At 28.7% G+C, this 15,501-nt stretch overlaps 1 protein-coding gene across 1 annotated transcript in view; it reads left to right on the forward strand.

Moving 5' to 3' along the window:
• Positions 1 to 1,708: 1,708 nt before the first annotated feature.
• Positions 1,709 to 15,501, forward strand: part of LOC113370952 (eye-specific diacylglycerol kinase-like) — a 47,919-nt gene continuing 34,126 nt past the window's right edge. The window contains 4 exon segments of the mRNA XM_026611618.1: positions 1,709 to 1,729; positions 2,939 to 2,990; positions 2,993 to 3,078; positions 6,579 to 6,782. Of these exon segments, the coding sequence (XP_026467403.1) occupies positions 1,709 to 1,729; positions 2,939 to 2,990; positions 2,993 to 3,078; positions 6,579 to 6,782 (363 nt within the window).

A 15,501-nucleotide genomic window follows, 5' to 3' on the forward strand; every position in this document is an offset into this window, starting at 1 on the left:
AATAGATTAGTGACAACTTTAATTAATTAAGTTGATTATATATACGTATAGGGAAGTTTATGCAACTTGCCTCAAGGCAAAATGCTAGTTCCAACTACTTTCAGCTATTGTTTAACGTGATTAATAAGTTCCTTAACAACTGTACGTGTGATATATTCGTAGCTTTGTAATTTCTGACCGTATTTCTACGGCTTGTTCTCACGAGAACTATACACAATGGTATTTTGAGATTACTTACTTGTTCACATATTTTGGACCCGACCTTCTTAATGTAAAACATGAGTACACTGTTCGAGACAGTCGTAATCCCGGTGACATATTTGAATGGCACGTGCAAAACAACGGTACAGTCTTCACGCTTTCTGAATTTCAACAGTTTTCTAAAACGAATCATATTTAGTAATCAATTATAATATACATATATATATATATATATATATATATATATATATACATATATATACATATATATATACATATATATATATATATATATATATATATATAATTAAATATCAGATCAAAAAGATATCTCTAATCGAATAACCTATTTGGGCACGTAGTGTGGTATGGCAAAGAAAAACCACTCATGATGAATATTTTTGATTCGAGTTGTCCCCACCAATCATAACTATTGTTGTTCTAATTATGCATACACATATTCTAAAATCACATTTCACTTACAATTTCATATGTATAATTTCTATCAAAATTCATTTTTCTGTCTACGATATTATCATTCTTATAAAATGTCTGATACAAAATAAATAACTAGACAAGAAGACAATGAAATTAATAATATTTACACCATAGTCTCTGAAGTGGAAATTTTATTATATTTTTTTGCAAAATGAATTATTAATTTATAATAAAACCGTCTGCACTAATACAAATAAATTTTATTTCACTATATTGTGTTACCAATTATGTATTCCTATAATAGGTACTACTTATATTCAATAACTGTTATCAAGCATAAATAAAAACTTCTCAAATGGACATAGTTGCTATTTCCATTTTCAAATTTCTGTATCTAGTGCTACTGGCCTTATTATTTTTTATAATATTATTTTAAATTGTATAACTTCTGAAGTTTTACAAATCCCTCTGTTTTCCTGGTGTAAGTACGGTTGAGAGATTTTCTAAGTAAGGTACGATGTTGTCGCATGAACCATCAACCCATGCTAAGCCTCTTGACAAAACTTAATTACATATTCTCAACGAAGGATTAGTCACTAACTTGTCCTTTTGTATTTAATTTGTCATTACTGCTTGTTTACTAATCTAAAACTTTACATATTTTAAGTTTTATAGCTTCAATTTAAATTTTAGGACAGATATAATAAAAATGTTTTGCGAATTAGTAATACATTAATCTACAGTTTCATAAATGACAATAATTCAATAAGTTGAAACTATTTCTGCATTAAAATTTACTAATTTTCTAAATAAATATTAAATAACGAGATTTTGAAATAATTTTTCACCTTTCCAACAAGCTCTGGATTATCACAAACCTTTCAAGACTAAAACTGGCCAAATCGGTCAGCCATTTTCGGGTTTTAGCATACCTATTATAATCCCGAGCTTTATTTTTATATATAAGAAGATATATATATATATGTATATATATATATATATATATATAAATTCTTTTTATTCTTGAATTTCAAACAAGTAAGCTTTGCTGAGAAAATACTGAATTAAAATGATTCCAAAAAGAACTCAAGTAAATATTTAGTACAATAACATCAATATTAATTTCAATTTATATTGTGCTTTTTCTAAGCATTTATCCTTATTTATTTCTTTGTAACTATACCAAAAATTAATTATACTCTAAAAATTACCAGGAACTCAAGCTTTTATTTTAAATACGCAGAGATAAAGTGAAGTATGAATTCATTATAAATTAAACTTTGAGATTATAATTATTATAATTTATATTATTATTATAATTTATAACTTATAATTTCATCCGCATTGCTTTTGAATGATTTTCGCATTAAATGCATGATAATATATAGCCATTAAATGAAAACTGGTGAGAAATTAAATGTACTCCTTAATTTAAACTCTAAAATATACACATTTATCAATTCATGTACACTTATTTATAAAGTGAAAATATAACACAAATGCTAGCAAAATTGCTTCTAAATATTTATCAACTATATTTGAATTTCTTGTATTTTTTTAAATATATTTAAGTAAACTGATGCAAATAAACAAACAAACATAATCATACAACAAACCTAAAGAGAATACAACATAATCATATGATAAATATTAAAATAATTTAACTCAAAGTTATTTAGAATAGTATTTGACAAATATTTAATTAAAATATGAGGTTTCAAAATTAAATTTAACCATACAAATTTCATTCTCATAATTTCATTCGTGTAACCTTTTGAATGATTTTTTTTCTGAAGTCAATCTTCAATGACATACATGATAGTATATAGGTATTAAATATAATGTAAGGAAACAAATGAAGAATTTTTTTTGTTAAGTAATAATATATAAATTTATTTTATTTTTTAATAAAATTACCTATTTATAATGTTATCTGTTAATAATAGATATGATTAGGAAATTATTAGTGTATGTACCTTCGGTGCATTTACCATAATAAAGAATAATTATTTATATATAATTATTTAAATTTTAATATATTCTTTTAGCATTTAGATATCATTTTGAAATTTAAGATCATGTATTATTATGATAAATAATACTTCCTCTCGATTTTGGCAATACACGTATATTTCTTATTACATTCAAACTTAACCATAAATCTAAATCTTCTTTTATTCTCTCTGTATATTTTTATCTCGATCCATTTATTTTCATATTGTACTGAGAATGCACTGTTTTAAAATTTATGACTCGAACCTGTTACAATATCTCATCCAATCAATGCTCTCCTTTACAGAAAAGCTTCCGGGACGGCAGCACGGGTCGCGCCATCCGGAGCACCCCGGACTGGGCGAGGCTGCGCTGAGCGGGGAGCATATGTGGCAGCCGACTTCCGTGTCCGGGGACTACTGCTACCTGGCTGACAATGACTGCACGGTCAGTGGGATAATTGAACTATTATAGTATAGCAATTTTGTTTAAGGGGCACAACTAGTGTGAAATTTTCAAAAAATCGAATTTTCAATTGTTCCATATTTCAATAGGTTATACCTTAAAAATAACATACCAAAATTTTAAATTAATATCTTAAATAGTTTTTGAGTTACAGCAATTTAAAGAGTATATATATATATATATATATATATATATAATATATAGTATAACGATCATTTAATCTTTAAACGCGTTTTTCTCGAAACAGCATTTTCCGAATTTGCTTCAGCGATTACTCAAAACCGAATGATCTGATCACTATGAATTTTTACATGTTATATATATAGTTCTCCGTAAAATGAACTATCGATTTTTTGATCGGATAAAAAATCGAATTTTGGCAGTCTAAAAACGACCAAAATTTTGGGTAAAATTCGACTTTTTTTTTTAAAAACGCCGTCATTTTGTCAATTTATGATTTTTTTTTCTTTATCGTAGTTCATTTTACAGACAATATTATCTAGTTTAACGAGATTTTTTTTTAAATTTCATCCACGTAAAATAGTTGTCAAAACGTCGACAATAAATAGTAACATAAAAAAAAACATTTTGAGGTTTTTCTTACTGTTTTTAAGTTTATATATTCTCAGTTAATCGTATATATATATATTATATATATATATATCTCGTATATACATGATTTAAATGAATTCATACATAGTATCGACATGAATTATATAATTAATCAAGTTTTATCTACTCTAATTTGGTACTAATTAATTGTTATTTATTGACAGCAAAAGTTATATTTGCGTGTTGTTTTAAGCAATTTTGATAATTAACTAGTGATGATTTATATAAACAATTGTGATTTTGCATAATAGTACAGAAATATATTTGAATAATATATGAAAATTATTAACGAGAGAAGAAAAAAAACGTTTTGAAGATGCAATATTACAAGTTTTACATACCATATAGTATTTTTTTTTAAAAAATAAGTGAAAATATTAGCGACAGAACCTAATTCTACAATATTTAGTACTTTATTATTTAAGACAACATATTAGAATTATAATACCTTATACCTATTATTCCGCATTTATTCTCTCATAATTCCCCACAATAAAATCTATTTCAAATAAATACCTGGATCCTACACAAATATTTGTGTTTACCAAAATGCCATTATATCAGAATGAGCATAATAAATAAATACATGTGTTGTATATATTCGTTTTCTAATTCTTTTATAAGAACCCAGAAGATTTATCTTGGCGGAAGCTTTTAAAAGCACGTGAGCTTTTTTCGTTCGAGACGTTTGAGTATTAAAACTGAAGGAAAATACTGTAATATAGTACTTTTGTGCTTTGTGTTATTATGAAATATATTTTTGAAAAATTGTAAAATAAACTCGTTCAACGTTTTGTAATGACTAATGTATTTGCTTATAAAGTAAATAAACTAATAATGAAAAATATAATACGTTCTCTAAACTCATTGTTATTTGTTTTGTAAATAGTTAAATGTATCTATTAAATAATTTTGTTCGGTCGTTTGGTTTTAGTAGCGTGAATTATTTCCATTGGCCTTTTCGAATAAATTAAGAATAAATTTAATAAAATGTTTATGTCGATAAATAATATGAATATTAATAGATGCAACTGTCTTAGTGTGAATATTTATTGACTTCTATTTCTTAATAAAGTAAAATTTTATATTCATTTAAAAAAGAACATAAATATAATTAGTTGAACCAAAAAAATTAAAATGATTTATTAATCTCTTTTTATCACAAACACAAATCGTGATTAACTGCAATGAAACAGGAATGTTTTGTAAAAAATTATTATATTCACAGTTTCTCGTTATTATCATGATAGTTGGTTTTTCGGCTTTATTCAATTTGTCTCCTATCTGTTTTTTGCTGATTAACAAAATACAATATAAACATATAATGGACCTGGAAGAAATGGCTTGACAAATCAACTACCGTAAAGGTCCGACTATTGAAAGGAAAGATATTTTGGCAATACCCACAGTGTGATTGGCAATTACCGAAACTACTACTCAATGTTTTGTGATCTTTGATTGTGAACGAAATGAATTTTCCACGTTGTAGTCGAAATCAATGTTGGCATCGTATTCCGTATCATTACTTATTTATTTATGAACATCGAACGTTTTCTTCACTGTCCTCTTTAGTTAATTAGAAACTAAACTTGACCTTTGAATGATCCATTTTCAGCTATATTGTTGAAGTATTAATAATTAAATATAACCAGAGTCTCTGGCGTACGAATGAATAATTGATATTGTTTGTGTTTGGTACATTAAATATTATTTGCTACAAAATTAGCAAGACTAGAATAGTCTAGTATTAGCTTTCACGTAACTATTAATTGGAATAGGTGCGTTGTAATTTATTCGCTAATTCTAATCATTTGTTGTATTTTCGTATATTAATAGTACTATTTAACTTTATAAAGAAGTTTATTTTTGCCAGAAAGCTGGATTGCTAATTTTGCCCCAAGTCATTTGCGTTTATATTTTTCCTTGAATTCTTTGAACGTTAGTTGCACTGTTTTCATGTTGAGGTCGCTGTGAATAGTTTAATTTGTCACGTACCACGGATAATTAAGAATAGTACGTAAAATTTTTGACTGAATTATAGCTATTATTTGATTTGTAAGCACATCCCCAGAGCTCATTTCCGTAGGTCCAGATTGGTTTAATAATTGATTTATATAGCAGCAACTTATTTTCAACAGAGAGCTTAGACTTTTTACGCAATTGAATCAAACTTGAAAATAACAATAGATCTTAAAAAACATGTGAATGGCGTATGATTAAAAATTATATTTAGCTATCATAAACTAAATGAAAGAGCTGAAAACCAAAAAAGCTACCAATAAAAAATGCACTTTTGTTTGGAATATTGATACAATGCTTTTCGCTTTCTGATTGCGACATCGTAAGAATTTAGGTGATGGCTGGTTACCCACATCGTTATTTTTTTATAATTTTCTTGTTTTTGAAATAATGGTGTTAGACTTTTTACTCGTGGATTTTTATGTCCCGCTATACTTTACATAGTTCTATCAATGAGAAATTCTGGGACCTATTATCAGTAATAACTAATAGGCAAGTTTACAGAAGATCAAAAACTTGTTCATTAATTTGTACCCCTTGCTAGTTATATTTAACGTCCCATCCAGCGCTCATGGTTTTGACACCCATTTCGTAAGTGCCACTTTAATGACCGATAAGCCGTGGTAATCGATAAACCCATTCAATTATGCCAGCAATCGATAAAGTGTTAAGTAAATTCCAACCCACTCCAACAACTATTCCTCAAGACTACACAGTTTGATTAGAAATTCCCAAACAACGCTCGACAAATATTTGTGTTGTTTCGCGTTAAAATCGATTTACCTATTTCTCAAAGCTATTTACCAGCCTGTTAATACCTAAATTACATTTCTATTTATTTATTATTGCAGAAGCACGGACCTCGGTTGAAGTGTTCGGCGTGCAAGGTGATAGCGCACGCAGGCTGCCTGAGCGCTCTCAACGAACGGGCGCGTTTCCAATGCAAACCGACCTTCCGAGATGTCGGGGTCAGGCAATACCGTGAACAGACATGCACGCACCATCACTGGGTGCATCGGCGGACGGAGAAAGGAAAATGCAGACAATGCGGCAAGGTGAGCGAAATTCTAATTATAACACCAGTAGAAATTGAAAAAAGGTGGTGAAAGAGAGGCGCTAATAAGTTGTTGTATTTTTGAATTAGTAAAATGTTGATTTATATTAAGGGTTGTATTTGTTTGTTAAAAGAAACTAGCCAAGCCAATTATTTTTTTTATAAAATATAGCTATAAACGTTATTTTTGACGGTGAAATCCAAAACGTATTTACAACATGCGTTTATATTGCGTGTGAACAAGTATCAGGATCGATAATTCAAAATGGGTCTTATTTTAACGTTATTAATTCTGAATTCTGCACGCCCACATACAAGCACACGCACATATATAAATAAACTAGCAAACCCGACGAACTCCGTTTCGCCACCAGATGGTTTCGTGAGAAAGATGACGAAATTTTTTGTTTGTTTTATATTTGAAAAGGAAAAATTTGATTTTATTACACAACAGTAATGAATTTATTTCGATTACAAAAATGAAGTGTTTTTTAGTTGAACTTCTCTAAGTAAATGAAAGTGAATCCGCAAATTATCCGTTTCATTGAAGTGCTCTTTGGTAAACCACATTTTTTGTTTTTTGGTCTGGCGTTAACACAAGCAAAGCGGATGGTTTTTCTAACTCGTGAACAGGCAACGTATAACTGCCCATGTGAAAAACACTGATTTTATAAATAATCTATTTGAAATTTATCCCGCAAACACAACGCGATTGGCCTTGCGACTTGTTTTGTTAATTTTCATTGCAAACGCAAGGCGAACTGGAAATTGCAATCGTTTGAAGTCAAACGGAAGACCAGTCGGAATCATTGGTATGTCACCAAATCGCCAGCAATTTTTGATTAAATGGTGAAATTCAGTGCGTGTACATCATATTTCTTGGCGGCAAGAATTGCTCGTTGTCTTAACCAAGCATAATTCTGATAATTCTCACTAATGTCACTACTCGAATTTTTAAATACAGTGCGTGAAGTTCCAGCAACTTGCATTAGGGCACGATGCCATGCACCACTAATTTTAGCTATAAAACTTGCGGAGCCCGAGACCTTTCCAACGAATGCAAAATTGTCGAAATCGGTTCGTGCGTTCTGGAGTTAAATCGTGAGGAAGGAAAACCCGACTTATATATATATATAATATATAACTAGGTTTTCAAAAGTAATGTCTTTTAAACTAAATAATTTTAAGTTATGAGTCTAGTTTGAAATCTTGAGTTTAGTACATTCTTGAATAGCTGAATATAGGGCCGGCCCTAAATGTCCAATTTGACCTCCAACTAGTGGTGCATGCCATCGTGCCTAAAGTCAAATTGCTTGAACTACTAGAATTAAATTTCCGATGTGAAAAATCAGTAACCATAAATATCAATGATTAATAGCAATTGTTTTAAATATTTTCAAAAAATACTATATATTTTACCGCTCATTTATGGTATAGCAAATATCTTATTGCATAAGACACTTAAGAATGTTTACATTAACAAGAGATGCCGAACAAATCCATCTGATGATATTTTTCTTACGATTATGGAATACGCATATGGAATATACATTTTCAAAGTGCATTGTGAATTTAAAATTTGCATTTAAAGTTTGAAACTTTGTATATTTCTGAAAATTTTGAAAAAACAATGTAAAAATTTCGAAGTAAACTAGAATTTATGTTACATAACTCAAAGAAAATCAGCACTCATTTTGCAAATCTCTATAAAATATCTGATAATTTTATAACCATTTGTTAATGATCATTTTTGCCCGCCAAAGAATATTTTTCTAAGTTTTTTTCTGTATCTCGGACCCCACTGAATCGGCTTTCCCAAAAATTTAATAAATTCTTCATTTGGTCAATACAAGTGAAATGTTTTTTGAATCATTCAAATATCCGCACATACAAATACATACACCTATATCCATTTTATCCAAGGTATGCTAAAATGTTCAGAAACCTTTGAAACGTAAATATATATAAAAATTTTGTTTTCGATTTTTGAATCCTACACGAAGTTAATTATAGATATTTTAATTGGGTGGTAGAGTAAAATATTTTATTAGAGAGCAAAACTGTAATTGTTAGTATCTGAAAATAAATTTAATGATACACTATTTATTCAAATTGCAAATCATTTCATTGCACCTGTGTATTTGGTACTACATATTACAAAGCGTCTGTAACCATAAATACAGTTTAAAGCACTTATAATATACCGCAATTAATAGTACATGGATACAACTGTCGGTACATGCCATGTAGATTCAATACTAATTGCAATCGGAATACGTAAACGATTATAATTCTGATCAAAGCAACAGGACAGTTATAAATAATTATTAGACTCATGATTATCTCTTGCGTAATCAATTTGTTATATAATATTTGAAATTCAAAGTGACATTTTGGAACCATAATAATTTTACACTAAATATATTGTTATATGAAATATATGAATTATTTAATATTATATAAATAATATATATATATATATATATATATATATATAATATATAATTAAAATAATATCATATATGTTACTGTGAGATCAGTTTTTCAATTCGTACCAAATATTATTTTTGGTCAATCTTCAATATTCAACCAAAGCACGAACATTTTTATATTACTTCGCTGTGTGAGCTTGATATAATAATTGAAATTTATATACATATTATTATATAAAATTATATAATATGACTATATTATATATAGTATTTGTTATTTCCAATTAGGGCATATTTACAAAGCCTCGCATCACTGAATAACACCGACATTATTTTGTACATGTTTGTATCTCCTGTTTAGGTTTAATTAATTAATTAATGGTTGGATTTTGGTAACTGACTTTTTAATATAATTTAATGGGCAATTTTTAAGCTTAACAAAATATTTTTAGCCGTAAATAATTTACAACTTGTAGGCTTTTTTATTTGGTTCTTTTTCAATAAATAGAAATCAAAGTAGAACTTTTAATACAGAGAGAAAAATATCATAATTTTCTACTAATTGGCTAAAATATTGATAAACTTTTTCAATTTAAGGCATTTTGCTTTGAATCGAGTTGTCATTCAATTGAATGGGCGTCAACTGTAATCAGTAGCTGATTAGAAACGCTCAGTCTTGCGAGTAAATTCTAAACTTTAATGAATTTTTATAATTCAACTTATATGCGTATTGATTAATTTGCTCACCCCACTATGTAATTTTTGGTATATAATATCAAGCTCAAAAATTATGGATTTTTCCATAAACAAATATTTCCACAAAATAATGTTTTACCAGTTACTATTAGACTAGTACCATTGTTTGATATATAATTAGTTATACATTATTTAATATATAATTATATTATCTTCGAATTCTAAACGAGCTCATTATACCTGAATAATTTGAATGGACTTTTGTTACCAAAAACTCGACGTACAATTTAATTTATGTTACACTAATATTTGTTCATTTTTTTGTATTTTTGTATTTTTTGTTGCTCATATCAATTTTGTAAATAAGACATTAAAGTCTTGATTAACAAAAATAAATTGTAACAAAAAAAAAAAAAAAAAAAAAACTAATATTTGTTTTCCATCTCTTTGTAAATCTATATATAGAAACGGCTTTTGCTTGCTTATTAATATTTTGTGGTAGAATATAATTCAGAAATCTTCTGTCTGATGAGTGATCATAGAGAAGACTGATGCGAAGGCGTAGGAAATTTGAAACATACTCTTAATATGGGAAAAATTACATCAACAATAGATAAAGGATTCTGAAATAGTGTCTCAATGTGGGCTCGCTCGTTGGAAAGTGGTTAGAACGACTAGACTCTTATCAGTAGTCCAGGATTCGATCCTGTTTCGAGCAGCCTAAATGTCAGGAGTAGTGACATCAGTTTTCACTTGGAAATATAGATACTAATATGTTTCCAAGTGAAAACAGCCCCCTCATTTGGCATTGGTGCATCAACAGATATTTGCCCTATTATAGAATTTTTAATAATAATTCAACACACAGAGATGGGACAACTGTTTGGGTTGCCATCTGTAGAACTAACTAGTATTGGGTCTAATTACGACAACATCTATCGGGTTCTCACTCTTAGGTTCTAATTGCTGTCTCAAAGAATATCTCAAAGAATACAAAGCAGATAGTATTTACACCTATTTTCAGAATTTTCCTACGCAAGAAGAGTTTGCTTGGCTTCTACGTTGATACTTCACATTACATTTTGTTGAAAAGATTCTACGTGAAGTAACAGAATACTTCTGATATTTTTATCTACAACAAGAATTTTTTATAAATATAGCAAGTTGTAAGGTTTCGTTCTGATAAAAGACAAAATGTTACTTGATACAAAAATAAATTTGCCCTATTTATGAACAATTTTCCTTTGAAGTCATTGGCATTATGTAGTCGCATATACCTTCAGAAACATAGGCATATCGTGTGACAAGTCAGACGTCTGGAAGGTTGGCGTAATTTAAAAGCAAAACTGTTTTTCATGCATATAAATTTGAAAGAAAACAGTAGGTGTAACAGACGTTTAGACAACAGAAAAACGATTTTAAGGATTACACGGAGTTATATAAATATTGCGAGTAAAATGGTAATCGTAAATGATTCAAGAAAAAAAGACAAAATTGTAAGTGATATAAATTTTATTGTGTGATCACAATATGTTTTTTATATTCATCATAAAACAATTGATTATGATAAAACAACTCATGTTAACCCTTTCCACTCGTGAATTGCGAGATTAATATGTAATATGTACTCGGCATCCGAGTGGAAAGGGTTAAATGAATCAAGTAGGTTGTACTATGTATGTACAAGACAAGAGGAGATTACCTAAAGGAGAAATTTGTTTTCATTAGAATATACAGAGTGATGATAAATGAAAAGAGCATTCTATTTCACATTATAAAATTATATTTTTCTACTTTTGTGAAAATTGAAAGTATATTAATGCGCATGACTTAGTAATATTATGGCTAGCAATTATTACGTGAACAACCTTGTGAAAAAACTCAAAACACATGTCACAAAATAGCACATAAAAGATAAATTAATTTTTTTTTGAAAATTTCAAAAAAAACTGCTATGGTCAAAAGATATTAGCCGCATATTTTAAAATGGAACGTACATATGTATAATCTAGTAAATGGATAAAAAGGACAAAAATGACTAAAAATAAAGGTTTATTTTATTGTAGAGGCATGAATTTTTAAATCATCGTAAACAAAAAAGCGAACAATTTTACTATTATTTTTTTTCATAATATATTTATCAACATTACAAAAGTACAAAAAAAAATAAATAAAAAAGTTAAAAAAATTAAAAATTAGTAGTGTTGGAAGTGGGGGTTGGCCAAAAAGTTGACAAGTGATCGTGTACACGACTGCAAACTTCCTAGTGAAAATAAACGTTCTTACCACTTTTTTGAGTTTCTCGATTTTTTAAAATAAAGGGGATGAGGCTAGTATATACTGGAGAGTCTATAAACAAGATTCTCTGAAATTTCAAGTGAATCGGCCTAGTTAGTACAACTCTAGCCATCGTGTACATCTTATTGAAAAAACAGTTTAACTAGTGGGGCGCATGGCATCGTGCCTTAAGGCAAATTGCTGGAACTTTCCGTACCAAAAATTATTTTTTTTAAAAAGATTAACATTTTTGAAAAAAAAATTACTCTGAAAAAAATTAGATTTTTGAGAAACTATGAATTTGTGACAAAAATTTACTTTTTTTGAAGAAAAATTTATTTTAGAATATTTTGGAAATTTTGAACTTTTTTTCAAAGCAGTCGTACTGCTTTAACTGCATAGAGACAAAATATAGAAGGATAAATAGAACATTGGTACAAAACTGATAGGAATGCAAACAAAATTTATACTTATTGTTAAAATCTCCATAAAATATCTTATAATTTGATGTGCATATTTATAATGATCATTTTTGACCGCCAAATGACATTTTTTTAACTTTTTTTACTAGATCTCCGAAACCTTCAAAAAATTTCATCAGTTCTTCATCTTGTTAAAAATTGTTAATACTTGATAGTTAAAAGCTTCTAAAGCATGAAAAAAACATTTTTTGTATGAACATGACAAAAACGATTTATTTGAATTTCCACACTAGAATACCCCCTCAAGTGCATTCAACGTAAGGTCCTTTCCTAATAATATCAGACATCAAATCACATAATCGTTCGTTTACCATTATCTATCTGATATTAAATTAAGTTTGACAAGTTTCGCACAGTGTCGTGTGCTCCTAAAGAAAACAACCCTAGCCAAGATGAATAAACGCAGACACACGTGTTCATGTGCCAAGGGAAAAGTTCCACCGTAATGACACAACATGAGTTTGCAGTTGTTCCGTAATTGCCTTATCTCGATTTGCTCTATTTTGTAAAACACACGTTGTTCTGGAAAAATAGAGAAAAATAATTATGTCGACGTATTCTAATTAAGCAATATTGTTGCCAAGTACGGTTTGCTGAAATTATTTTTAGTCATGCGACATTTATTGTTAAACCAATATAAAGGGGATGGTTTGTAATGAGGTATTACTTTAATAAGTACAAAACAGTTTTTAATAAACATATTAGTTAAGTCGTTAAAGCTTAGAGATTTCAATAAAATACTGCAATTATTCATTTTACTTTTACTAATTGAGTCATTATTTGAAGACAGAATGAATATTTCTAAAATTATCATACATAAACTATACCATATAGTAATAAATAAGTATTTTATATATTGTATTTTAAATTATGTGAGCAAAAAATAATATAATGTTCTACATAAATTATCATATTTTGTTATAAATCATACTTTGATTAATAGCTGATACCCTAATACCTGTTACCTCTCCTATGTTAAAAAAATGATCAATTATATCAACATAAATCGTTTGTTATATTTTCAATCCTAGAGTAAAAGTTAGCCCATATGTATATATTAATAGGAATTAAAATTTTGCATATTTTAGTGTTGTTACAATAGAACTTTATATTTTGTCATGATTTATCGTTCCAAACTTCGGTGAATATTTATAATTACAAAATTCCGGTATAGTTTATGATTAAAGGTAAATTAAAATTTCGTCGTCAATTTTGGGAACACGGCTCAACCGATTTTAATGATTAAAAAAACATTCGATTCCTATTGATAAGCAGACGTGCTGATTAGTTTTTGGATAAAGCAGGTCTGGCTGTTTGAAAGATACGTGACAAAAAATGCCAAAGACGGTAGCTCATTTTGTAAGAGAACGGAGCGTCCGATTTTAATGATTCAAAAAACATTTTACTCGTATTGCCAAAATGAAGAACTGATCGAAAGGCAGGTCTAGCGGTTTCGTAGACCTAGTAAAAAAAGACCTAAAAGACCATTAGACCATCATTACACATATGCACAATAAATTATCAGATTTAATAATAAGAATAAATTTTATTTACATTTCTATAGGTTTCGTAACATTGTTTGTCCGTTAGATTGCGACGCGGCGCTTACGCGCTTCGATATTATGTCTCCATGCAGCTACAGCAGCCAGATTGCTTTGAAAAAAATTCAAAATTTCCAAAATACTTTTTTTATTTTAAATTTTAAACTTTTTTTTTCAAAGTTCAAAGAAAAATTTAATTTTTTTTCAACAAATTTAATTTTAGGTAAGGAAAGCTCCTGCAATTTGCCTTAAGGCACAAAATCATTTACCACTAGTTAAATTAATAATATAGGAGTACATTAATGTGTAAAATAATTAAAACGAGGTAAATTAAACAAATGATTATTACCAAACTTCAAACTTCAAGTATCTTTCCAGAAGCCAGAGTAATCCGAGATGATTTGTTATTTCGCATATATGAACTTCCATATTCCTCGGCGTAATTAAAACTTAAACACATAACTCGCAATTTTCGCGACACGACATACTAAAAGAGACTTTGGATGAACAAGGAACCACCTTAGTGAGAAGAACACTTTGTGAATTTCGAATTGTTTTCTCCCTGTACTTTTGTTATTACCACGCACTTCAGAGTTCGCTCTTGTGTTATAGAAGGAATTGTGCATTACCTGCCTCCGCGAACAAGAACAACTTCAAGGAAAGGCTTTGCATTTCGAGAGATACATGTTGATGTTTCTTGAGATATGAACACGTCTTTTGTTATATTGATCTATAAGTTTGTTGTTTCTGACTTAAGACTGGATTTATTACAGACTTAGGAAAATGTGTAGGTCGGGAGTACTTAATGATTAAGTCTTAATCCTTAGTGGGTATAAAATTCAAAACACTTCATGTAGTGAACTACTTTATTTTAGCCTAATTTATAATGTGTTTTATTAAGGGGGTCTTCCTATGTGACGGCCTGTTTTTTAGGGATATTTTAGGATTATTTTTCTACGACCAGTAAATATTTTGAGCTTCATGTTTTTTATCATTTATTAACACATATTTGGACAGTATAAATATAAAATTTCAGCTAAAAATATTCAGTAAAACTAGAGTTACAGCGCTTTGGACACCCCCGCCTCGAAAAAACGAGCTCCCACTTCCTCCATGATTCCGGCTGATCAGCTTATCTGAAAAAAAAAAAAAATAAACGGCGTTTTAATTTGTAGGCTTAAAAGCACGGAATGACCTATAATCAAATGAATATAAAGAAATTTGATTTTTGATAGACATTTGAAATAAAAGTTGCAAATTAGGCGTTTTTCTTTGTTTTTTTGCTATAATCG

This window comes from Ctenocephalides felis, unplaced genomic scaffold (assembly GCF_003426905.1).
Source record: "Ctenocephalides felis isolate EL2017-DRISC unplaced genomic scaffold, ASM342690v1 CF-g0.4_SCAFFOLD_01492, whole genome shotgun sequence".
Taxonomy (NCBI): Eukaryota; Metazoa; Arthropoda; class Insecta; order Siphonaptera; family Pulicidae; genus Ctenocephalides; species Ctenocephalides felis.